This window comes from Raphanus sativus, chromosome 4, assembly GCF_000801105.2.
Source record: "Raphanus sativus cultivar WK10039 chromosome 4, ASM80110v3, whole genome shotgun sequence".
In the NCBI taxonomy this organism is placed as follows: domain Eukaryota; kingdom Viridiplantae; phylum Streptophyta; class Magnoliopsida; order Brassicales; family Brassicaceae; genus Raphanus; species Raphanus sativus.
The window spans coordinates 43,752,613-43,776,251 of NC_079514.1; the positions used below are offsets into that span (position 1 = coordinate 43,752,613).

The 23,639-nt window shown below is 37.7% G+C and overlaps 5 protein-coding genes and 1 long non-coding RNA gene across 8 annotated transcripts; 2 read left to right on the forward strand and 4 right to left on the reverse strand.

Moving 5' to 3' along the window:
* Positions 1 to 10: 10 nt before the first annotated feature.
* LOC130511685 (uncharacterized) lies at positions 11 to 866 on the reverse strand. The gene has a single exon (XM_057009072.1). It carries the CDS (start codon positions 697 to 699, stop codon positions 190 to 192), a length of 510 nt encoding a protein of 169 aa, XP_056865052.1. The 5' UTR covers positions 700 to 866; the 3' UTR covers positions 11 to 189.
* Positions 867 to 2,147: 1,281 nt separating this feature from the next.
* On the reverse strand, positions 2,148 to 3,233 carry LOC108851105 (heavy metal-associated isoprenylated plant protein 42). The gene is made up of 3 exons (XM_018624525.2): positions 3,207 to 3,233; positions 3,033 to 3,111; positions 2,148 to 2,953 (listed from the first exon to the last, which is right to left on the reverse strand). The coding sequence occupies exons 1-3, from the start codon at positions 3,231 to 3,233 to the stop codon at positions 2,436 to 2,438; spliced, it is 624 nt and encodes a 207-aa protein (XP_018480027.1). The 3' UTR covers positions 2,148 to 2,435.
* Positions 3,234 to 4,045: 812 nt separating this feature from the next.
* Positions 4,046 to 4,930, reverse strand: LOC130511528 (non-specific lipid transfer protein GPI-anchored 15-like). Its single transcript, XM_057008610.1, has 3 exons — positions 4,586 to 4,930; positions 4,384 to 4,494; positions 4,046 to 4,308 (listed from the first exon to the last, which is right to left on the reverse strand). The coding sequence occupies exons 1-3, from the start codon at positions 4,908 to 4,910 to the stop codon at positions 4,172 to 4,174; spliced, it is 573 nt and encodes a 190-aa protein (XP_056864590.1). The 5' UTR covers positions 4,911 to 4,930; the 3' UTR covers positions 4,046 to 4,171.
* A 558-nt stretch (positions 4,931 to 5,488) lies between these two features.
* LOC130511499 (non-specific lipid transfer protein GPI-anchored 16-like) lies at positions 5,489 to 6,520 on the forward strand. Its single transcript, XM_057008552.1, has 4 exons — positions 5,489 to 5,854; positions 5,932 to 5,958; positions 6,054 to 6,110; positions 6,197 to 6,520. Exons 1-4 carry the CDS (start codon positions 5,527 to 5,529, stop codon positions 6,391 to 6,393), a joined length of 609 nt encoding a protein of 202 aa, XP_056864532.1. The 5' UTR covers positions 5,489 to 5,526; the 3' UTR covers positions 6,394 to 6,520.
* Positions 6,521 to 9,156: 2,636 nt separating this feature from the next.
* Positions 9,157 to 11,060, forward strand: LOC130510792 (uncharacterized). Of its 2 annotated transcripts, none has more exons than XR_008944564.1 (5): positions 9,157 to 9,306; positions 9,382 to 9,479; positions 10,267 to 10,355; positions 10,515 to 10,616; positions 10,683 to 11,060. It is a non-coding gene; the product is annotated as an uncharacterized LOC130510792 (long non-coding RNA). The 2 variants fall into 2 exon arrangements; XR_008944565.1 differs by having other exon boundaries at positions 9,157 to 9,301.
* Positions 11,061 to 18,938: 7,878 nt separating this feature from the next.
* LOC108854554 (transmembrane 9 superfamily member 12) lies at positions 18,939 to 21,697 on the reverse strand. Of its 2 annotated transcripts, none has more exons than XM_018628149.2 (2): positions 21,424 to 21,697; positions 18,939 to 21,106 (listed from the first exon to the last, which is right to left on the reverse strand). In XM_018628149.2, exon 2 carries the CDS (start codon positions 21,096 to 21,098, stop codon positions 19,149 to 19,151), a length of 1,950 nt encoding a protein of 649 aa, XP_018483651.1. In that variant the 5' UTR covers positions 21,099 to 21,106; positions 21,424 to 21,697; the 3' UTR covers positions 18,939 to 19,148. The 2 variants fall into 2 exon arrangements, with proteins under 2 accessions (XP_018483651.1, XP_018483650.1); XM_018628148.2 differs by having other exon boundaries at positions 21,489 to 21,696.
* Between the last annotated feature and the right edge of the window lie 1,942 nt (positions 21,698 to 23,639).

The window sequence follows — 23,639 nt, forward strand, 5'->3', positions numbered from 1 at the left end:
GTTCTTGTGTATGGATTCAGTTATGTGCATAGAGGCCAGTTTTTCCTAAAGTTTAGTATTATTTAAATTTGTGAAAAAATAATTTACTGTAAATGATATATAATTTCATATAATTTTTGTTTCTCATCATAAACATATAGAAAGATCATAATCTTAAGCTGGAGAATTGATATAATTAGTGGGAATTCATCATTCCTTGTAAGTTGGGTTCGCACGAGCGATGGTGGAAGATCTGAGCTTCATCTTCGCCTTCCTTATGTACTCAGAGAAATGATCTGATGACCTCCTCCCACTGCTACCCGTAGGGAGGACATGGCACTGACGATGAAGATCATGTGCCTCTGTTTCACTTGTCTCCAACTCAGCATTATCACCCTCATTCGTCACTTCCCTTATCTTCAGCTTCGCTTTCTTTATATAATCACTGAACCTCTCGTCCGTTTTCAGTTTCGTCTCCACTCGGGTGATCAGCGGCTCCATCTTTGAAGTGGGTTTGGCTGCCTGACTCGACGTCTCTGAGAACTTGACGCCGACAGGCTCCGCTTGGTAATGGTTCGGTGAAGGTTTAGTGGAGAGGCGGCGAACCGTTCGGACAGGACTCGTCATTGCTCTGAAAATCTTCTCACACACTCTGTTTTCTTTCTTCGTCTCCTGGTCCTGGTTCTTGCTGCTGCTGCTGCTCTCCGAGTTCTTTGCCATCGATATCTATTAATTGTGCAGAGAGAGAGCTTAGGAGCTAATTAGAGAGAAATGTGTGCAGAGAAGAAACGAGGTTTTTATAATCCAAAAATTCGTGATTAAAAAAAAGGCATTAGCTCAGTATAACGTGTTTCAAAAGGCAACACCATGCAAAGAGAGAAGAAATCAAAGGAGAAATTTCTTGGGTTGGGTTGGGAGATTCTCATTTTGAAAAGAGGAAAGGTGGAAACTTTAGCCAGTTCTTTATTTTTCTTTTTTCAGAAAAGGAAGAGTGATGATGATTCAAAGGGATCGCATTCTGATTCCACTCGGTTTCCTTTCTTTATTTTCCATTTGTTTTGTGTTTGTATAATTTTAATGTACATAAGACCTCTGCAGGATATCATAGTATATAGGAAATTTTTTTTAAAAAAACACACACTAAGAGCAACTCCACCATTATTAAACTATTTCTTTTTCTAATTTGAATAATTAAGGATTCTAGTTTAAATTCTATGTCCAATGGTGTTCTCCTTAAAATCTCTTAATTATTTTTTCTTCAGTACAACACACAAAACACAGTTCTTGCTCTCCACAAAACACAGTCTCGATCATCTTCACTAACAACTGAGCCAAGCCAAATGCAAGAAGCGAACCAATCAATGGAGTCCAATTCCTCATATCATTCTTTTGGTCAAACGCTAATACGAACTGAGCATTGTTAAGCATTAAGCACCACGCCATTCACTAAAAGATCACTCTTTCTAACGAAATCCTCATCACTCTTAAACATCCGAGCTAAGTATATCGTCAATACAACAACCATGCCTAACACATTCTCGAATAATCATCAAATCAAAATCTAGAAACTTTTCTAAGTAGCAGCTAATAAAGTCAGAGAATCATGAGGAGAAGAAGGAGAGATTTTTAATTAAAGGATCCGACAAAAATTTTCAGAAACTCAGAAACTCAAGTGGAAACCTAATTAACATTGGAGAGGATTGGAAGGCGATGGAAGAAGAGAGGGGAGAAAAGAGGACGCCAGCTCACTAAGGATCAACCATAAAAAAATCCTTAGGTAAGGATTTTATCTTAGAGTAACGTTACTTTTTAATATTATTTTAATCTAATTGCATAAATATTAGCGCTAAGGATTGGCTAAGATGCAGCGTTGCAGATGGTCTAATCTCTTCCATGCACGCGCGCTAAAGATTAAAATACAGTAGATTCTGAAAATTAATTAGGTCACTTTCCATCAGCTTTTGCTAACTTATTTCGATCAACGGATATGCTCTCTTATTATTCTCTCCATGCGATTAGCACGAATTGTTCTCAATGGTTTACTAATATATTCCACCACGTTAAGTAATTATTCATCAATTTATCAAGAAAAAAAACTATATTAATCCTCATGTTTTCAATAGGAAATGTATATATATTTTATCTTGGATTTCTAGATGTATATTTAATTACTCACATATTCACGTATTATTATTAGCTTGATAACTATCTAATCACTGATTCTTGCGGCCTACCACAGAAGGAACCTACATAATTGCAAGCCTTCTTGTTGTTGATGTTGTTCAATATAATTCTCTTATTAGGCATTCATAACCAAAAATAGGCATGGACAAATATTCTGGATACTTTTGTGTTGTTATTCAAAAGCTGTAAATTATAGAATTTCTTCGGATCTCTAACGTGTTGTATCACTTAGCCAAAGAGAAAAGAAGCAGGCATGCGTCTGTTATTCGAGCTCAGTGGTGCGGGTAGTTGACCATCTGTGGAAATTGTGTCTTTCTTAGCTGGAAAGTTGGTGGGGAACGTGGTGGAGGTGACTGGAACATACCAGAAGTGTATGTGTATGATGGTGGTTGGCTTGCCCCAAAACATGGAGGAGGGTATGGTATGGGTGTTGCGAAGCCAGATACTGCTTGAGGAGGAGGATAGACCATTGGAGGCGTAACAGTGTTGATGAAGGGCGTTGGGCTGCCGTTTTCATCCCCTGCTGCTCGATAAGGCTCAACCTTTTCCTTAGTCCTTGGATTCCTGAAACACCTCAGAAGAAAACACTTTGTTGGCCTCTTCTCCATCCTCTTGGTCTGGTTCAGTTGCGGGGTTATAGGAGGAGCGGGGGCAGAGACTTCTCCAGGAAGAGATACAAGCTCTGCGTTTTTGTCCCATTTGGCAAGCTTTTGAAGCAACTTAGCTGGGTTGGGGTCACCTGAGACTGTTAGGAGCCCTTGTTCTGCGTTATACTCAATTGCAGTCACCCCTGTTTTCCATTCCAAAACAATATATTAGTTTTTTTTATTTTAAAAAAAAACATATTTTCAATGACAAGATCTCATCACCAGAAACACCGAGTAACTTTCTCTTTGCATTTGTCTGGCAACCTTTGCAGCACTTGATTCCAACTCTCAGAACGCAACTCTGCAGTTATCACACGGAAAAACTCGTCAGCTAGCAAACTCTTAAAAGAAAGTAGATGCAAAAAACCTGGATCGAGAGAGAGAGAGAGAGAGTACTCGGGCAGGTTGAGTTGTGTTTGCCATTGAAAAAGCACCTTAAGAACTCCAACGGAGAAGAAAGCCAATGATATATCCTATAATAATATAGTATGATGATATCTAGGGTTTCCATAGTTTTATTGATATGCCACCTTGCAGAAACAGATACCAATCAAATGTGAGTTATTTGTTATCTTTTTTTCTTCATTAGTTGAAGATTACAAACTTGAATCTTGGTAATCAAAACTCAAAAAGTAACCTCCCATTTTTTGTCTCGTTCACATATTGAGAAAGCAATAATGGCGGATTTGGACTTTCCACTACGGGAAGATTATGTAATTGTTTTCGGTTTAATTTGGATACAAATCACAAAGAGATGATGTTCGTATCTGCAGATTCGCATACTGTAAATGGTTCTCCAAGACTTTGCTTGCATAGTGAAGAACTGAAAGAAGCGTTGCGACAAGTTAAAGGTACTGTTTTGTTTCCAGTTATCGACCTAATAATTTGTGGTGGGATGAACCAACAGGAGTTTACGCCATGACCATATATATTCCCGGCCAAGGGTCTGATTTTTGTCTCCGGCAAGGAACCTCCTGTGCTTATCAAATCCGTCCAGCTAATCGGGCAAAGTCCTAACTTAGGCCTACAAGAAGGACCCCCTACAAAGGCTAAGACTCAATTCTAGTGGGTTTTATTGAAAATTTTCCAAAGAGTATGGTTGTTAATTTTTTTTTATATTTAGAGGTGAGATATTGCAATATAAAGAAAGAAAGCTGCCTCCTCTTACGTTCTTCACGTCATCAGCCAATCGCTTTGATTTCCATGAAGCAAACTCATTAGCACAAACGACAAGGTTAGATAAATACTTTCTTCTTTTAAAGTAGTAAAATAGAATACACAATTCCCATGTAAATCTGGTACACCATGCAACCGAATAAAATTGTAAATGTGAAAATATCAAATTCTCAAATACATAACTCTCAGAATTGATTAAGAAGAGAGGAGGTCCAAACTACAAATATAGCATATATAAGCAAATGGGGTGGTACACGGTCGACGCTCCCGGAGGATGAACCAGCCCCAGTGGAAGGAATGGTCTTGGAACTACCTCCGGCTTCTGCACATGGATCAGCAAGTCCCGTTAAGCGAGTATATTATATATTCTTGGTTATTAAATAAGTTTGTACGGTACCTGAACGAGCACCTGGTGATGAAGTTGGATTTAGTGCCACACTAGGGTTCTTGCCCGCCGGTGACTCCACCGGTGAGAGAGCTCGAGGAGGCGTTGTCGGCCCAGTGGCCACTAAATCATAAAAACACTTTTGTGAGTGACACTATATATATATATATATATATCTTAATATAGATATATAAGGGTTTATTACTTAGGCTACCGTTGCATTGTGAGAGAGGAGGCGCCTGAATGGTGCAGGCGTTTGGGAGCTGCAAGGCCTGTGTGCGGTTAATGTTAAGGCCGATGTTAGGGATCGGACTGTTGACGGCAGAGCAGATGCACTGCGGCGAAGATTTGATGACAGAGTCGAGCTGAGAGCAGCAAGTCTGTGAGGGAGTTGTTGAGTTTCCGGTGATATAGCTGAGGCACGGAGAAAGGGTGGTCAGTGTGCTCACGCATGACCCGCTAGGCTGTGCTTTTGATACGAGCAGTAGAGCCCCCACGACGGCTACAAATGTGATCGCGTAGATACTTGCATACCCCATAATTGAGTTATTATTGCTCTTCGCTTTGGTTTATAGTTATAGGGCGAGTGGGTCAGAAAATGTCAAAGAGACTGGTATTATCGGATGACCTACTTTACATTGTTTACGTTTTTTCATAACCACCATATTCTAGATATACCTAAGAACCAATATTATGATCGGGATTAAAGATTTGCTAATACCTAAGTAACAAAACTAATAGGAGCAAACCAAACTCACCTACTAGCTCTTGGTTAATTAATATTTTTCTGTTTAGAGGAAATTGTGTGCGTGTTTCAAGAAAAATAAAGAAAGGAAACCGTGTGTTGATAGTGAGATTTAGAGAGATGGTTATAGATTAGCTGGAACTAAAGATTTGCTAATACCTAAGTAACAAAAGTAATAGGAGCATACCAAACTCACCTACTAGCTCTTGGTTAATTAATATTTTTCTGTTTCAAGGAAATTGTGTGTGTGTTTCAAGAAAAAGAAAGAAAGGAAATTGTGTGTTGATAGTGAGATTTAGAGAGATGGTTATAGATTAGCTGGAAGTTGTTGAACTCCAATGCACCCACTTGAATTTGTATATATATAGGATTATAAGCGATCTTCACCTGAGAATTAACCAAGCAAAAAAATGGAAGGCATAACATTGATAATAGTGATGATGTCAAGCTTAATGTTGGGAGGGAAAGGTCAGCAGATAATTAGCACGCCGTGCACCTCCTCCATGATCTCTACCTTTACTCCATGTCTCAACTTCATAACCGGGAGCAGCGGCGGCTCCCTCACTCCCACTGTCGGCTGCTGTGACTCTTTAAAGTCGTTGACCAGTACCAGCATGAACTGCGCTTGCCTCATCCTCACCGCAAATGTGCCGCTGCCTACTGGCTTCATCAATCGGACTCTCTCGCTTGCTCTCCCTCGTGCATGCAAAATGAGCGGTGTACCTGTTCAGTGTCAAGGTTTTAGCTTTACTCTAATTATTTATTAATTTATTAACCCCAATGATTATTAATGGCTTATTTTGCTTAATTTGCAGCGGCGGGGACTCCTCTGCCAGCGCCAGGTGTCTTTTAAAAAAAAAAAAAATGAAAACCGCTCATGATTATTTAAATGTCAATTGATCTCAGCCATTATTTATTTAACTAATGTGTTGGGCAGGTCCAGTGCCATTTTTGCTAGCTCCACCACCGCCTATGTCTGCTTTTAGCCCCGGATGTGAGTAATTAATTAAATTATTAAACCACGATCACGTTGTATTATGCATTTTGAGTCAACGTTTGATTTTGGACAACTTTGATTAGCATCTAAGGCAGCGGCGACAGCTCCTGAGCTGGCACCGGATGCTCCCTCGAATGGACCGATGGGCCCCACAGCCACACCAGGAATTCGGCCGGTGGTTCAGCCCTTGCAACCAACCAGCCTCGCGCAATATTCCACCTCTCCTTTTCTTCCCTTCCTTTTCTTTCTCTCCACTCTTCTCACTTTGTTGAATTCGTAAGCTATACGGCTCGTCTCCGTACTCAAAATTGTTACCTTTATATATGTACGTATTGGTGGTTTCATATCTATTCATTGTTACAGTTATGATCTACTCGCTATTTCATCTCAAAGTATACGTTGCACTATCCTTTTATCCGTCAATAACAAAAACAAATATTGAGGCCTCTTAGCGCGAAGATTCGAAACACCATCTTTGGAGTCTGTAACTTATTAAAATTGCAACAGCTAAACTAGACATAAGCCCATCTAGGAAACTAGACGGGACCTGGTGGAAAGTCTCCTCTCTTCAGTCCACACACACCGAAAGTGCGAGACAAAGCGCGATTAAGAGAGCGGGATCACAAGTACAATTTAGAAGATTTTGATACGTAAAGAATACATACCTCGATGGACAGGGGTGTAACCATCGTGCCGTAACGATTGTTGCTATCTTTGCTGACCAAGAATTTGGTCTAGTTCCACTTGATTCTGGAACTAGAAAAGTGGGTTTACTTTCCTTGAGAACTTGTAGAGTGAAAATTTATAATAGCCCTATTTGAGAGGATCATATCGAGATTCTGCTAAAAGTTACAAGCCATAGTCTAAACTTCACAGCTGAGTTAAAATTTGTTCCTTGATGGTATTTCCATGTACCAGTACCAAACTATTCAGCAATTGACAGGTCGAAGATAACTACAACAAAGAGGTTAGAATTTCACTAGGAGCACAATCATTATTATTCTATATCATTTTAAAACATGATTTTTGAATCAAAGACATACTGAGCGTCTAGCGAATTCTAAATGAATTCCTTTAAAACCAGATTATAACAACTTTGCAATGTATATTCGTGTATACCGTCGGCATGCACTAAAAATCTATACGTCAGTTAAGTATACAATAAAGAGTTTTTTTTTGGGTGCAAATGTTAAGATTTATACCAACTTTTCTGTTTTTCAAATACAAGATGTGGAAACCCACTTATTAAAACAAAGCTAAGAGAAAGAGAAGAAAGGGAGAGCCAAGGTTCATTACAAAAGAAAGATAAAAAAAGCTGCAGAAGAGAGGCGTGGGAAGGAGATGGTGATGGGATAGAGAGCAGCCGGTCTCTAATCATGCGATCAATCTTGGAAGCCAACGCCGGCGCGGTGGTGGAGACGGCGGTGAATATGCGAGCATTCCTCTCACGCCACATGCAATAGATGACAATCTGCAGTAAGAGTTTGAGGATAGGAACAGCTCTAGGAGCAGTAGTGAATTGCTGTTGACGCAGTACACCTATACACCCGAGCGGTGATGCTGGTGGAGCTGAAAGAAACCGTCCAATACAAAAAGCAGCCCAGACAGAGGAAGCATATTGGCATTAGAAGAATAGGTGATCATGGGATTCTTGTGCACTGTTACACAGCACACGGATTGTTGGTACGTTTAGTCCCCAAGAAGCAGAACAATCGAAGAGCATACTAAACTAATGAATTTTGGTTGAAGTTATGACTGATGGGAGAAGGGACAGCGAGAGAAGAGCAGAAAAGGGCCAAAAAAGAAACATTATTTATCCCATTCTCACAGTTCCTCCCTAAAGAGATTGCATCTAGGGAGAATTGCTAAAAACAACTTAAATATTGAAGTCAAATGCATTAGTATACCCTAATTTCAGTCAAATGCAGAACCAACCTAAATGTAAGATGAAAATACTATTTAGTCCTTATGAACAAACAAAAAAACGGAGTGGTATTTACGTTTCTTTCCTTTTGGAAGTCTACATGTAAAAGAAGGAAGTCTACATACTTTTAGACCTCCAGCGAAATCTAATCTGTAGACTTGATGTGTAGTCTACACCAAAATTTTATCTAATATTTTGTTTTAAAATTGTTTAAAAATAATTATTGTGATAGATTTTAACTAATCATCAATATAATGGATAGTATGAAGTAAATATATTAAAATTTTATATAACTGAACAATTTTAAAGAATATATACTAAATAGGTATCCATGATATAAACAATGTTCATAGTTTAGAAACAAAAGGTTATAACATGATAGGTCTTTTAGTGGTAGATTTTTAGAATTAGACTTTAGATTTTGATTTTTTTTTTGGTTTTATTGACTTAAATCTGTTTATTAATGTTTAGTAGTTTATATTTTGTGTAATTTTGATATTTGATACAGTAAATGAGACTTTTTGAGTATCAAGCAAACTATTTAGGGTTTGAGATTTGTGGTTTAGGGTTTCGTAGACCTACAATAAAGTCTATAAATCTGTAGACGTCTTTGACAGTCTATTTTATTCGTGTATATCTTTCATTTTAAATTAAATGTTCCAATTTATAAATAAAATTTTAAAATTATATATTATGAATATTTAAAATTATTAAAAAATTTGGTAAATCATATATTAAATTTTGTTAAAAATAAAGAGAAAAAAGAAAAAAAAATTATTGTAGACATACGAAGAAGTCTACGCGATTTTACTTAACCGGATTTAACCAAAATATTTTAACCTAATTAACATTTTTTTACTAGACTGATTTAACCAATATTATTAAAATAATAAAGAAGAAAAAAATGGTTGTAGACTTCTTTCGAAGTCTCCCTAACCGGAAACAACTTAACTTGACCCAAAATTAACCAGAATAAATTAGCCTAACCAAAATTAAATCAAATTTTTTTAACCAAACCAGAAAAGTTATACGACATATAACATTTTTTAATCTAACCAATATAAAACCAGAATTTTTTTAACCTAACCGGATAAGTTTCCCGACATATAAATGCAATTTTAGTCTTCATTTGGTAATAAAAAAGAAGACAAACCCTAGCGGCCGTTACTCTCTCTCAATCTCTTGAGCGATTCCGGTGAAGTCAACCCGTCTCAGCCGCTTACACTGGTTGCTGTCTCGCTGCTGTTGCTATATCTTCCCTCTGGTAAGGTAGTGATCTTCGATTTATTCTGTTTCATGTCGGGTGTCGAAGTTGTTGTCAGAGTCATGTTGTCGTTGCTGCAGATCTTCTCTCCGCCGCGTCTCCTCTCCGCCTCTCTCCACCGCGTCTCCTCTTCGCGTCTCTTTCTCTCACCGCAGTTCACTCTCCGCCTCTCTCTCAAGTATATCTCTCTGCCTCTCTCTCTCAAGTTTGCTTGGTTTGCTAGTTTACTGATGTTGTTCATTGATGGGTGTGATAGAATCTCATTGCTTGTGAATCTTAAGCAAGAGATCTCGTGATGAGTTTGATTGTTCTCTTGTTTGCTTAGCTTAGCTTAGCTTATGTTGTGATGGGTTTTAGTGGTAATAATGAATCAGCTCTGTAAAAGGAAAATGTTTAGTTCAGTTCTTGCTTCAAATTGAACTGTGTGATTTGAATTTATCTGCTGCTTCTTAGCTTAGCTTATCTCACTAGTTAAGATGTTAGCTTCAAGTTAGAGCAATGCTTTTTTCTTCTGTTTCATTCTCTTATTTAAGGTACATTGGTAGCAAAGCAGGTTGGTGAAAGAAGACTCTTGTAGTAATCTCTGACAGACATATCAACATGTACTTTTTGTGAAGTATTAACGTATTATGGTTTATGTATTAACGCGTGTGGTCTCATTTCTCATTTTTTATGATCTGCAATTAGTCTTTTCCGTAATCAGAGTCGTGGGTTCCAGTCATTTAGTGGTTTATCTTTTGAAATTTTGATATGGAGTTATAATGTTAAGATGTTAGCTTCAAGTCTCATGTGCGTTTTAGTTTTCAAGACGTTTTCTGTATAGTCTAGTCTAGTCTTTTGTATGTGCATCTAGTCTAGTTTTTTGCTACACTCTTTTTATCTTCCTCTTCTCGTTTGTGATATCATTTCTCTGAAAATGTATTTCCATCTCATTCTTGTTAACTTGATGCTTGTAATATTTGCAGGTGATCATATTCAGATACAACTTCCATTTTCAATGACCTCTGTCCATGAAGGAGAAAGATTTCATCATCTCAGAGCAGAAAAAAATCTGGTAATTTATAAATCATTACTTTGTTTAATCAATTTCGTGAAAAGTTGTCTAACATGCTTATGCATTTTGCCAGTTGTTATAAATCATTAATTTATAAACAAGTTGTTATTTACGCTAGAGTCAAACTGCATTTCTCAGAACATTGTGTATTACTTGCAGGTTGAGGTGAGTGATGCAGATCTTCTTTCATTGATAGAAAATTACTGCAGAGAAGCAGGAGTTAGGAATCTCCAGAAATAAATCGAGAAGATTTACAAGAAGGTGAGTTTTGCTTCAAGGCTCTCAATCTATTCCCTCAAGCCCACATCTAACATGAACAATTTTCAGGCAGGGTGAGAGACTATCATATTTCCGGAAGCAAACATGAGAGACTTTGAAGAGCTTTCGGAGGATGTGAAAGAAGGGCTTGATGTTCACTTTGTGGATGACTATTAAAAGATCTCCGACCTTGCATTTGTCTCTGAGAATAAGCAACATGACTGAGATAACTCAGAAGTCATTTTGACCTTCTTTCCCTGTTGTCTCTGTCTAAAACAAGAAGACCGACCATTCTTGATTCTTTTTTTTTTCTATATACTTCTGTCCCTTCAAGAAGTGTCCTATTGTAACCTTTTTTTTCATTAGGATAGTTTATTTATGTGGTTGGACTGTTGTGGTATATTTTCACAGCCAGATCATTATGAATCAAAATAAAATTGTTCTCTGCTTGTTATACTATGAACAGATTGGTGTATGACTTGCACTGTTTCAACGTAAAGTATCACACTTCTCTATTACTCGTGACGTTTATTGTAAAGTATCACACACCATTCACTCTTTTTATTGGTAATCTCAGGGAGAATGTCTACGAAGAAAAATTGAGGTTGGCTGGATTTATATATGTGTACATAAAATTGACTTAAAGATACACAATTTCAGCATGCCACAAATTCAACATATACTTGTCTATGTAACATAGGTTTGGTAAGGAATACCTTAACTCAACGACTATATCACAAACTGCTACAAAAGAATTTTTCACCACTCATTCTCTATATACAATAAGTAACTGAACCATTCTATGTTAAAAAAAAATCTATAGATGTAGACTTACAAAGACGTCTACACTTATTAGCAAACTATCTGCTCAAACCAAAAGTATTATAATTTCATAACTACAACAGTTTTTCTTTTCAAAATTACTCCAACCTATTAGGATTAACTAACATACACTTTCAAACAAAAAAATCTAGAATAAACTTTATGAATATTACATAAATTCAGTTTTAATTTATTTTCCTACGTAGACTTTTCAATCAGTCTACGACAGTGTAGACGTTCGTGTCAGTCTACGACAGTGTAGACGTCCGTGTCAGTCTACTTTTTGGGTTAGTTTTTGCAATTGAAAATTTTACGGGTTACTTTTTTTATTTGACCAGAAACTCATCCAAGTTTTGACTTTATACATTTAGACTTCCGTTTTAGTCTACCACATTAAAAAGGTTAGTTTTTATTATTGACCAGAATTCACCCAAGTTTTGACTTTCGAAGGTAGATTTCATATGTAGTCTACATGTTTCGTAGACTTCGAATAAGGTCTAACTTCAAAACCCATAGGTTGGTTTTGCAATTGACCATTGTTTGACTTTTGAATGTAGATTTCATATGTAGTCTACAGATTCGTAGACTTCGCATAAGGTCTAACTTCAAAACCCATGGGTTGGTTTTGCATTTGACCAAAATAAATATGTAGACTTCACGAACAGTCTATATTTTTTTGTGAAAAATGCGTAGACTGCATTGGAAGTCTACAATTTAAAAAATATTTATTTTATTTAAAAACATTTTAGTCAAATACAAAACTAACCTATTCAACGAAGTCAATGTTTTGGTCAAATGCAAAACAGACCTTAAGTAGACTTCATTGGCAGACTACATTTCGTAGACTTCCGTTGAAGTCTACTTAAGAAAGTCAAAAGTTCGGTCAAATGTAAAACCAACCTCTTTTACGTAGCCGTCTTGGTAGGTCTACGTAGATTTTTGTTTTTGTAGTCAAAGGTAAGGATGTAGACTGCTGGGGAAGTCTGCGTTCAAAAAAAAAGTTAAAAAGGTCAATTGCGAAACTGACTTGTTCGTTGACAAATAGACGGAATCGTACGTCTACACATTGGTGTAGACATATAAAGCAGTCTACCATCGCGACACAGACTGAAAAAGTGGTGAAAACCATGTAAACAGTTACCTTTTTCCGGTGTGAACCTCGATTCCGACCCTTTCAACCGTCCAAACTCATAAACTGAGCAAAAGGAAGCATCTTTGACGATTTACTAATGAAGAAACTCGAAAATGTGAAATTTGTGAGATGAAAATGAAAGTTGTGAGAGTTTTTTAGATAGAAATGTAGAGGAAATGAAAGATTTGTTGAGTTAGAGAAGAGAAAAGTGGTTAAAATTGAGTTATTGAGCTTTTATGAGCTCAAAGATGGTGGTTCAATGGTGGTTGCAAAATTGAAGATGATGACATTGTTGTAAATAAGAAAAGATGATTAGGGTGTAATTGGTTTTTACTCATTTTCGATTTTATTAAAAAAAAAAAAATAATGGCAGTTTTGTAAATATTTCGAAAACATAAAGATGGTTTGGAAAATTCATTGATGAATAGTAATGAGAAAAAAAAGGGGTTGGTTTTGCAATTGACTTGAATTCTTAGGTTAGTTGTGATAAAAGCCCTTGTATCTATCATACACCACATGCCTAAATAATTTCAAAATCTCTGTGAATATCCACTCATGTGAGGTAAGTATCTACTAACATAGGATGATGGTTAAAGAAGTTTGAAATCTTTGTTGTTTCCGTTTTTCTCAAAAATAGAGATTTCATAGTGGTATGTCTACATATTTAGGCAATATATAAAGTTTAATTAACTTAATTTTGTTAAAAAATTAGAATGATTCTCAATGTACCATGAAATACAGTTTACCATACATACATTATTATAAATGTATAAAGTGGTTAGAAATTTTTAAACAACACCAATAATTATAAGCCTCAAAAAATAAAGAATTTAACCAAAAATTTCGTAGAAATTAATCCACATATTTTCTGAAAAATTTTAAAATATGAAAATTATTTTAAGGCATATATGCATTGTAATTGACCTAGGATAATTGTCAAAGAAGTTCAAAACCTTTGTTATCTCGGTTTCTTAAAGTACATAGATTTCGTAGTGTTGGGTCAACTGGTTTAGGTAGTATATAAAGTTTTCCTAACTTAGTTGTTAAAAATATTAGAACGATGCCATGTACCATGAAAGAAAATTTATCATACATTAATAAAAATGTAGAAAATGGTTAGAAATTTTTAAACAACACTAATAAGTATAAACTTCAATATATAGGGCATTTAACCAAAAACTCAATATTTTTATAGGGTAACACCCATATATTTTGAGAAAAATTCAAAAAAATGACAATATTATTTTAATCCATAGATGCACCATATACTAACAAATTATAGTGGTCAAAGAAGTTTGACCGTTTTTCTAAAGAATAAAAATTTCATAATCATTAGTCCAATAACGTAAGTAGTATATAAAAGTTTTACTAAAACAATTTTTTAAAAATTAGAACGATGTTCATGAACCATGGAAGATAGTTTATGATAAATCAAGAATAAGATCTTCAAGGAAGAAAAAATCAGGTACTTCAGATGATTTGGGACATGAATCAATTTCAAAAACTAGAGGAAAGGAAACTATTTGAGCTTTATGAACTTAGGTCTGCCTTTAGACAAACATTTTTGTTTAGAATTTAAAACTGTTGGGCTCAGCCCATTGAACAACATATAGAAGTTAGCAGTCTATATTTAGAAATAGAAAGCGTTAGACTAAGCCCATTTCACAACTTAAGTTAATTGATGTATATGTTTTTGGAAAAAAAGTCGCTGGGCTGAGCCCATTACACAACGAATGGAAGTTGATTATCTTTGTTTCGTATTGGAGTTGTTAGATTCAGTTCATTAAACCACCTAGAATTAGAAATTGTCGGGCTCGGCCCATTGAACCACCTGTGCAATGATGACCGTTGTAATTTTGATCCGGACGTAGCCTCTTCACAAGAAACGATCTCTTGCTTCGTCATCATAATCTCTCAATCCTCTCAGACTCTTTATGAAGAGAAAAAGCAAGAAACTGTAGGAGAGTGATAATGTATAGGAGAACAAACATGCCGGAAAAAGTCAGCGACTTTTATTTGTGTGTTTCGTGAATACCCGATTCTCGGTGCGATTTGCGTTATGAATCTAAGAACAGATCGTGATGGGTTTCCTTTTTTTTTGGTTCTGTGAAACAGGTTTCCTGCAGATGGTTTAAAGATCAACACCCAAGAGCATGAACACTCGTAAAGATTACTATTAACCTGTCGTCATTCAAATCCGTGTAACTCGTTTCTTGTTTTACGAATCGCCTTTAATAATTTGTTGGGTTTTTGTTTCTGTTGCAGTTGTGTGTTTCTTGATTACATATGTTCAATTCTTAAGGAATCACCGAGAAATAGGAGAGAGAAACTGAATGGGAATTGTTTGTGACGCAAGATAAGAGCATGAACAATTGTAGAGGTTGCTTTTAACCTATCGTCATTCAAACCCGCCGTGTAAGTCGTTTCTTGTTTTACGAAATTGCGGTTCTAATCGCTCTCGCTTCTCTCTGTTTCTAGGGTTCGAAAGATAAAACTGCCGGAGATCGTTGTTTGTTGATTCCGACGGTGGGTTACGACACCACCGTTGAATCATCTTTTTGTTTTTAGTTTTTATGTATAGTTATGCCCTGTCGGTGTGGATTTGGTTCATGTTTGTACTCTTTCGCAGATCAGGTTCGGGATGGTCACTTTTGTAGGCGAAGATTCAGTGATGATAGTAGCTCTGGTCCGTGATTGAAGATCGGGTTGCTGCTGGTTCCATCGAGATTTAGCATGTTCATATCGAGGTTAGTGTATGGCTTTTGGTCACCTTCTCTTGCTCGACGTTTGTGTCTCTTCGATTATAGTTTTAGTGTGCGATTGTTCTTAGCCTGATTTTTTTTTCATGGATTGATTTTGCCTTGTTAGGCTTAGGGTGGGTCTTCATCTGTTCCTGGTTTGTGTTGGTCATCTCAGTCTTCGATTATCCATTAGGTGTGCTGAATAAAAGGTTTTTCTCTCTTGTTTATATTAGTTCTTGGCTTTCTTCTGGGATGCAAAGTCTTTAATTTAATCTTGGGAGAAAATAATGTCGATTGATGGCTTATTCCCGCTCTTGGTTTTCTTTGTATGTTGTTAATTAAAGCTTGTTCATTGTGTTTCTAGTGACCTGTTCTTCCCTAGACTCAAATTGAATTTCAAAATACAGATCATTGCTTTTTTTTTTGTTCTCTTTCAGGTTCTGTACCTAGTTTGTGTTCACCAACTCAACGACAAGTTATGTGTTTCGCTGAATTGAAAATTTTGTCTGGGCTTATTATCTGAGGATGTTAATAATTTGATGTCGATGCGATCGGCCCAAACCCAGGTGCGTAATTTTTTTTTTTTAAGTATTGTTTGCATTTAATAGTTAATATTATCTATATTTTGAAGTCCATGGAATCGGCCCTATTTGAAATTATTAGGTCTATTATATGGGCTTACTTATACGATTTACTATTATTTAGAATTTAAAATCACTCAGATAGCCCAATATACATATCAATAAGTTTTTGAAAATTTTAGGCTAATAAATTGGGCTTGATTATACAAGCTAACACCAGCTTTCAAGTAGTTAGCCTTAACCCAATACATATATTCACATATTATTGAATCATTATGACTTATAATATTATTCAGGTCCGCTTATTTTTCAAGTCAGCGGGCTACCCATTTTATATGTACGAATATTATTCATTTACTTTCTCGCAACTCGTATTATCGAAAAACCATAGGCTCTTTCATATATCAAATGTTTTCTAGATATACATTTTTTCTTCATTGTTAATTTAATTTCTGTTTGCTTATTTGTTTTCAATATAACTTTTCTTTAACTTTCAAACATTTTTAGGAGAAATACATTTTTAACACTTATGATCACATATTACCACTTCTGTCGGTAATAAAAAGTTTTCCCTTCTATATAATCAATCCAAAACCTTTTCTTGTACGAACCTTTTTGTTTGAAGTATAATTTTTGTAAAAGACTTTAAAATATAAATATTATACATTACTTTAATAAAAAGTTATGAATTTTTTTTGTGAAATTTGTCAAGTAAAACATTTTAAAAAAGTTTTGGTAGAAATTCTATTTTGTCAAAATTAGGTTTATAGAAGAAATTAGGGTTAGGTATCCAAGCGTAGGGTTAGAGTTTCCGAGCCTAGGGTTTAGGGTTCCGAGCCTAGGGTTTGGGTTCGGATTTAGAGGGTTGAGGGTCTAGGGTTGAGGGTCTAGGGTCTAGGGTTGAGGGTCTCGGGTCTGGGGTCTGGGGTCTCGGGTCTGGGGTCTCGGGTCTGGGGTCTCGGGTCTCGGGTCTCGGGTCTGGGGTCTCGGGTCTGGGATCTCGGGTCTGGGGTCTCGGGTCTTGGGTCTCGGGTCTGGGGTCTCGGGTCTCGGGCTGGGGTCTCGGGTCTGGGGTCTTGGGCTGGGGTCTCGGGTCTCGGGTCTGGGGTCTCGGGTCTCGGGTCTCGGGTCTGGGGTCTGGGGTCTGGGGTCTCGGTCTCGGGTCTGGGGTCTCGGGTCTGGAGTCTCGGGTCTGGGGTCCGGGGTCTGGGTCTCGGGTCCGGGGTCTCGGGTCTCGGGTCTGGGGTCCGGGGTCTGGGTCTCGGGTCTGGGGTCCGGGGTCTCGGGTCTCGGGTCTGGGTCTCGGGTCTCGGGTCGGGGTCTCGGGTCTGGGGTCTCGGGTCTGGGTCTCAGGTCTCGGGTCTGGGGTCTCGGGTCTCGGGTCTGGGGTCTCGGGTCGGGGTCTCGGGTCTGGGGTCTCGGGGTCTCGGGGTCTCGGGTCTCGGGTCTCGGGGTCTCGGGTATCGGGGTCTCGGGGCTCCGGTCTGGTTTTCTAGGTTCTGGGGTCTGGGTTTCGGGGTTCTGGGTATCGGGTTTCGGGGTTCTGGGTATCGGGTTTCGGGGTTCTGGGTTTCGGGGTTCTGGGTTCTGGGTCTAGGGTATAGGGTTCTAGGGTCTGGGTTTCGGGGTTCTAGGGTCTGGGTTTCGGGGTTCTGGGTTCTGGGGTATATGGTTTAGGGTTCAGGGTATAGGGTTTAGGGTTCAGGGTTCAGGGTTTAGGTTTTAGGGTTTAGGGTTTAGGGTTTAGGGTTTGGTAAGAGCAACACTAATCAGGTTACTCGGCACGGATCACTCTCTCGCCGTTACTCGGCACGGATCACTCTCTCGCCGTTACTCGGCACGGATCACTCTCTCGCCGTTACTCGGCACAGATCACTCTCTCGCCGTTACTCGGCACGGATCACTCTCTCGCTGTTACTCGGCACGGATCACTCTCTCGCCGTTACTCGGCACGGATCACTCTCTCGTCGTTACTCGGCACAGCTTGCTCTCTAGCAGTCACACGGCTCAGCTTGCTCTCTAGCAGTCACTCGGCTCTCTCCCTTGCCGTTACTCGGTGCATATCGCTCTCTCACAGTCAGTTTTGGCGATTTGATTGTGACGGTTCGTTCATGGTGGTACGTTCATGACGGTGTCTGTGGTGACTTGTCCTTGGTAGTTAGTCGACAGACACTTCATCCATGGCGACTCGCTCGGGTAGTTTAGAACACTGTCCACACAGATCGTTCACGCAACTATCCCCGAGTAAGATGTCCGATTGGAATCGAAGTATGTCTGTGACAGCTCGTCCGAGACAGTCCAACCATGACACTCCGTTTATGACAACCTAGCTATAACGATCTGTTCATGACAATTCGTCTACGACATGAGTGTGTGATGAGTTCATTGTCTCATAAACCCTATTCGTGAAATCTGCAGAGATCAGTTTCATCTCTCTCCGAACTTGGGGAACTTACTGTTGGGTATGGGATTGACACCCTCCAACAAGACCCATTAGACAATGAACAAGGCCCATATTACTGGGAAACCCTAGACATCTTTCTTCTATAAATAAGGAACTACTTCCTTATTAGAAATGATCTTCTCCTCTTCTTACACTAAGAACACACTTTCATAGAGATTTGTAGATCTTAAGGTTCACTTTACACTTGTAATCATCTTTGTAATAAACATTTAATCAATGAAATCTCTTTATATTCTTTTTCTCATTTGATTTCATTGTTGATTTCTTCTTAAACCTCAAGAATTTAAGAATCTAATTCTTGAATTCTTCATTGTTATGAATCCAACAAATACACCATTTTTGGATCAAACAGATAGGTCAGCGAGACTCCGACCTCGATAAATGGGCTTCTCGAACCATGTTTGAAACAGCACGAGTGGTACATGGCAGCAGCAAACTCTCTTTTCGCACAAATTCTTCTTTTTGTTTCCAGCAAGCCACACACTGATTGTCAAGTCATTCCCAGAAGCACAAGGTAAATAGGAAAAACACACAAATTGAAACCAAAAACACAAGAAGTGAGATTAAAAAAAATAAGAGCAAAAATGCAGAAAAACGGAATCATTTATTTCTACCCAAAGTTCAGAAAAAAAAAAACGAAAATAACATATAACGGTAATATAAGTCCGAAAATTCAGAGAGAGAAAAAACACAGGACTCTAACAAGTCTATTACTGACAAAAGAAAATAACAACACCTGAAAAAATTGCTTCAGAAAAAGCAAACATTCAACGGCTGAGATTTTCTCGTCAAATTTCAATCGATTTTGACAGAGGAAAACAGATAGTGGACGAAGTAAAAGGAAGTAAGGAAGCCAATGGTTCCTGTAGAGAGCATTATTGCAATGGCCATAAGCAGAGAGTAGCCAATGTAAAGCATAGCCGAGACCGGTCCGCTCAGACTTTGGAGATCGAACACCAAATAGTTGATGGAGTAAGCAAAGACATACAAGGCGACTGAACCAGATGCGAAGAAGGCTTTCCACCACCATCTCCAATCTTCCACGCAGAGGTGCATATAGGTCAACACCACTGATACCTCTGCACACACAACTACTAAAAGAAGCAGTACTATGAGTAAGAACCCAAATACGTAGTAGAATCTGCCTAACCATATGCTGGAGAATATGAAGAAGAGTTCAATGAATAGAGTTCCGAAAGGAAGTGTTCCTGCTCCAAGGACGAGAAGCCATGACGGGTATTTACGTTCTGGGATCTCCCTAGGAATCTGGTTGGTTCTCACTGGAAATTGAATTGCTTCTGCTCGCGTGCCTAAGAATCCTCCAAACAAGGTGAGAGGAACCGAGATGCAGAACCATAGAGCCAAGAGCTCAAAGTAGAGTGATATTGGGATGGCGCCAGTGCTGTTGCTGCTCCAGAGAAGGAAGTTCAACACTGTTAGTATAACAAAAGCAATACCCGGGAAGAAGCATGCGATGGACCAGGATAGTGATCTCCATCCTTCTGAAGTTCCTTTGACGGTTCTCCAGAGCCGGACACCAGCGTACCCAGCAGCAATACCCAAGAAAAGATAGAGAATAATCATCCCGGTTAGTAACATTCCTCTCGATGCAGGCGACATGAATCCTAGTGCTGCGAAAACAATAGTGACAACAGCCATTCCTGTAATCCGAACACCGTCTCCCACCATAATGCATAGAAGCTTTGAAAGTTCTGGTTCTCTGAACACATCTCCGACAACAAGTTTCCATCCAGAGAGCTCTTCGTTCATCTGTGCCTGCGCTTCCTTGTCCAGTTCCTCGTACTTTGTCAGATCTCTTCTCACTGTCCTCAGGAATATGACAAAGACTATACCGGCGAGAAAGACGATCACCATAAGCGAGTTCAGTATAGAGAACCAATGGACACGAGCACCTTCCATTTTTAAATAGGCATCCCATCTTGATGGCCATCTTGTCTCGCTTCTAACAAATTCGACTTCATAAGTGAAGGTTATCCTTTCAAGTTCTTTTATGATCTGGGCTTTGTCAAGCTCCAAGGGACAGTTAACTGATGGAACAGGGTCATACATGTGGAGTTTGGTCATTTTTTCGGCATCATACTTGACACTGCATGGAACAACCTCAAATCCAACTATCTCATAGCCCAGGGCCTTCTTTTTATCAGCTTCAGAGATGACACCCATACCTTCTTCACCGGTGCCAATGACCTCCATGACATTGCCTTCGTACTGATGGACCAAGACCTTAAACTTGAGGTGATTGATGATGTAATCATCATTGCTGTTGGGTGGCGAATATCCAACAGGGTATCCAGTCCACTGGATGGTAACCCCATTTTGCTTGGCGAATCTCAAAGCAGGCAAGTTGTCGAGAATCATATTCACTTGGTACAACTCGCGGGTTCTCTGTTTCAGGAGCTTGACCTCATGCTCGTTCAGAGGACTGGTGGTGCAGAGATAGAGAGACTCGTTGGTGTTCATCCGGAACCTATAGGCAGAGTTATCAATCTGATCCCCCATGAGAAGCTCCCCAAGATTCTCAGCACTTTTCTTGATGCCCTCGAGTGGTTTGCAGTAAGGAAGGCTATAGAAACTGAAAGGTAGCTCGGTTTCTATAGACGTCAAGGAATTGACTTTGGCCAAGATTGAGTCTCCGTTTGAATATGTGTGCATATAACTCCCTGGCAAGTAGAACCCATTGCAAAGCTGACCAACAAACACCAGCAAAACCAAAACCCGGTACATTTTCCTTCCTGTATGAAACAAAACAAAAAAGCCTCTCTCACGTAAGCAACCAGTTTCATGAATAGATCCATCCAAATACACATTCAATAGATAGATCCAAATGTTGATGGATCAAACACAGAAAGAAAGCCTCTCTTATCTTATGTTAGCAATCAGTTTCATGAAATGCACATTCAATAGATCGGATCCAAATGTTTGAGGCAAACACGATGCAGATTCAGACTTAAAATGATCGAAACAGTTCTTCGAGTTTGGAATTGGAATATCAGATCCAAACGGATCATAAAAAACGCAAACTAACAATCCAAAGCTAAATGGAGAATACCAAATCAAACGTGGAGAAAGAAAGTCGATGCAACGATAGATCTCGGTGAAACAGAAAGAGCAAACCTGACGCAGATCCAGGTTCTGAGATCTTCAACGAAGTCAGATCTAGGGGCAAGAGACGGATTTCTTCTCTATCTCTCTCTCTCTCTCTCTCTCTCTCTCTCTGTCTCTATATCTATCTATCCCTAGCCTTGCTTAGAGCGTTCGCAAAGGGCGAGTAACAAAGATCAAGAAAATCGTGTGTGGGTACTTATCCCCTGCAACGCATACACATGTGTCGGTGCTACCATCACCCTTCCTCTAAGGTTTATATATATATATTTTTTAAATGTATTGTTTCCTGTTTTCAAAATTGTTTTTGATTTATTTTTCTAACTTATACTCCCTCCGTTTCAAATTATATGTCGTTTTAGAACAAAATTTTTGTTTCAAAATAAGTGTCGTTTTCGGTTTTCAATGCAAAATTTATTAAAAATATTCTCTATTCTATTTTTATATTGGTCGATGTGTATTGGTAATAGTATTTTTATTTTGGAAATATGTAAAATTAAATGTTTTCTTAATCTGTGTGCAAAGACTTAGAACGACAAATAATATGAAACGGAGGGAGTACTTGCTAATGCTGGGTTGAAAAATTGAGCGGAACCTGATTCGATAAAAATAAATCTGAACCATTCTAAATCTGACATAAATACCGAATATATTTTTTTTTTTACGATATTTAAGATTATAGGTTTTACCCAAACTCATTTTGCATCCAAATAGTTATCCAACAAAACTCAAAAAACAAATTTCCAAAAAAAATTGTACCAAACTCAATCTCAATCTTTAATATGTATATTATTGAGTATCTAAAATAATTATATATCACATGAATAATTAATTCAAATACTTAATTAATATATATATTTGTATTTAGTCAATATTGTTGTTTATGTTATCGTATTCGCAGTTACTGATAAGTTTTCTTTTGAAGTTTAAACAATATTGTTTCTTAAAAATGTTTAAATAATGTTTCTTAGATTTATAGAGGTGCTTGTTTTAATTTGTTGACTTTTCATTATATGTAATTTTCGTTCGTACGAGGTTTTTGGTTTGTGATAAATATGTCTATGTTGTCATATAAGTTCAAAAAAGAGTTTACTATGGTTGATAGGCGAGTCTTATAAAGTTAAAAGACAACAATATCATTTGAAGAAACCAAATACACAAATTTATTGAAAATAATAGAAGTATATTTATTCTAATCAAGTACAATCAATATTTTGAAACCGATAATCCGATTAATATCTGAAACTGAAACTATTTTGGATTCAACCAAATCTTGGATATGTACCTAAATTCGAACCGAACACGAGTAAACTTGAATCAAACCCGGTCCGATTTGTTATAATATCTAAATGATACTAAAATTTATGAATCTGGAAATCTGACTTCCGAATAAACCCAAACTGAAATCCAATTTGAACTCCAATTTTCCAGCCATATTTCTTATCAATTAAGTTGTAGATAAATAGATCAGTTTTTAAAAAGATAAGATTTTAACATTTCCACCATTTTATACACAAAGACCAGAATCCTAATATCGACCGCTTTCATTTTGTCTTTTAACATCAAACAACTATTGCATTATTCAAATATAACATAACATGAGGTGGTATATGAAACCAAACTAAAATAGAACAAGCAACATAACAAAATCTCAATTGGATTGATCGAGCATTTTTAGTTACAGAATCAGAAATTACATTTTGACTTCGAGGATTGTATAATATTTTAAATGTTTAAAATTTTCTTTGAAGAGTACTTATTGGTTTTATCTATGTTGAAAATTTTGGTCATGCATAAGGTTTCTAATCATTATGATCATGTCTTTGTAGTTGTTCAAGTCGAATGTCATAGCATATTTTTTATTGTCCAAATTAATGCTTCTAATTTTGAATGCAAAAGTGGTTTTCAATGTTTTAGGTTTTTTTGCCCCCTCCCCCCCCCCCCCCAAACCCTCCATTACTTGTTTTCTTCAGAGTGTCTTTATAAATTCAACCGCATCCATGATGAATTGAAAGGATTGAGACTATGATCAAAGATTACAAACGTGAATAAGGTCATGGCTTTTGCAGCTTGAGAAATGGACTATAATTCAGAAAGACGGAAGCATGGAAGGAGGAGGAAAATTAGATGACCTCACTACTTTAAAAAAAATATATTTGTTTT

Coding starts and splice junctions, on each gene's coding strand:
- LOC130511685 (XM_057009072.1), bottom strand. CDS start 699: ATGGCAAAGAACTCGGAGAGCAGCAGCAGCAGCAAGAACCAGGACCAG.
- LOC108851105 (XM_018624525.2), bottom strand. CDS start 3,233: ATGGCAAACACAACTCAACCTGCCCGA. Junction 3,112..3,206: donor ACACAACTCAACCTGCCCGA/GTACTCTCTCTC, acceptor TGATAACTGCAG/AGTTGCGTTCTGAGAGTTGG. Junction 2,954..3,032: donor AAAGTTACTCGGTGTTTCTG/GTGATGAGATCT, acceptor AATGGAAAACAG/GGGTGACTGCAATTGAGTAT.
- LOC130511528 (XM_057008610.1), bottom strand. CDS start 4,910: ATGGGGTATGCAAGTATCTACGCGATCACATTTGTAGCCGTCGTGGGG. Junction 4,495..4,585: donor TCCTCTCTCACAATGCAACG/GTAGCCTAAGTA, acceptor TTTATGATTTAG/TGGCCACTGGGCCGACAACG. Junction 4,309..4,383: donor ATCACCAGGTGCTCGTTCAG/GTACCGTACAAA, acceptor ATCCATGTGCAG/AAGCCGGAGGTAGTTCCAAG.
- LOC130511499 (XM_057008552.1), top strand. CDS start 5,527: ATGGAAGGCATAACATTGATAATAGTGATGATGTCAAGCTTAATGTTG. Junction 5,855..5,931: donor TGTACCTGTTCAGTGTCAAG/GTTTTAGCTTTA, acceptor CTTAATTTGCAG/CGGCGGGGACTCCTCTGCCA. Junction 6,111..6,196: donor GTCTGCTTTTAGCCCCGGAT/GTGAGTAATTAA, acceptor AACTTTGATTAG/CATCTAAGGCAGCGGCGACA.
- LOC108854554 (XM_018628149.2), bottom strand. CDS start 21,098: ATGTACCGGGTTTTGGTTTTGCTGGTGTTTGTTGGTCAGCTTTGCAAT.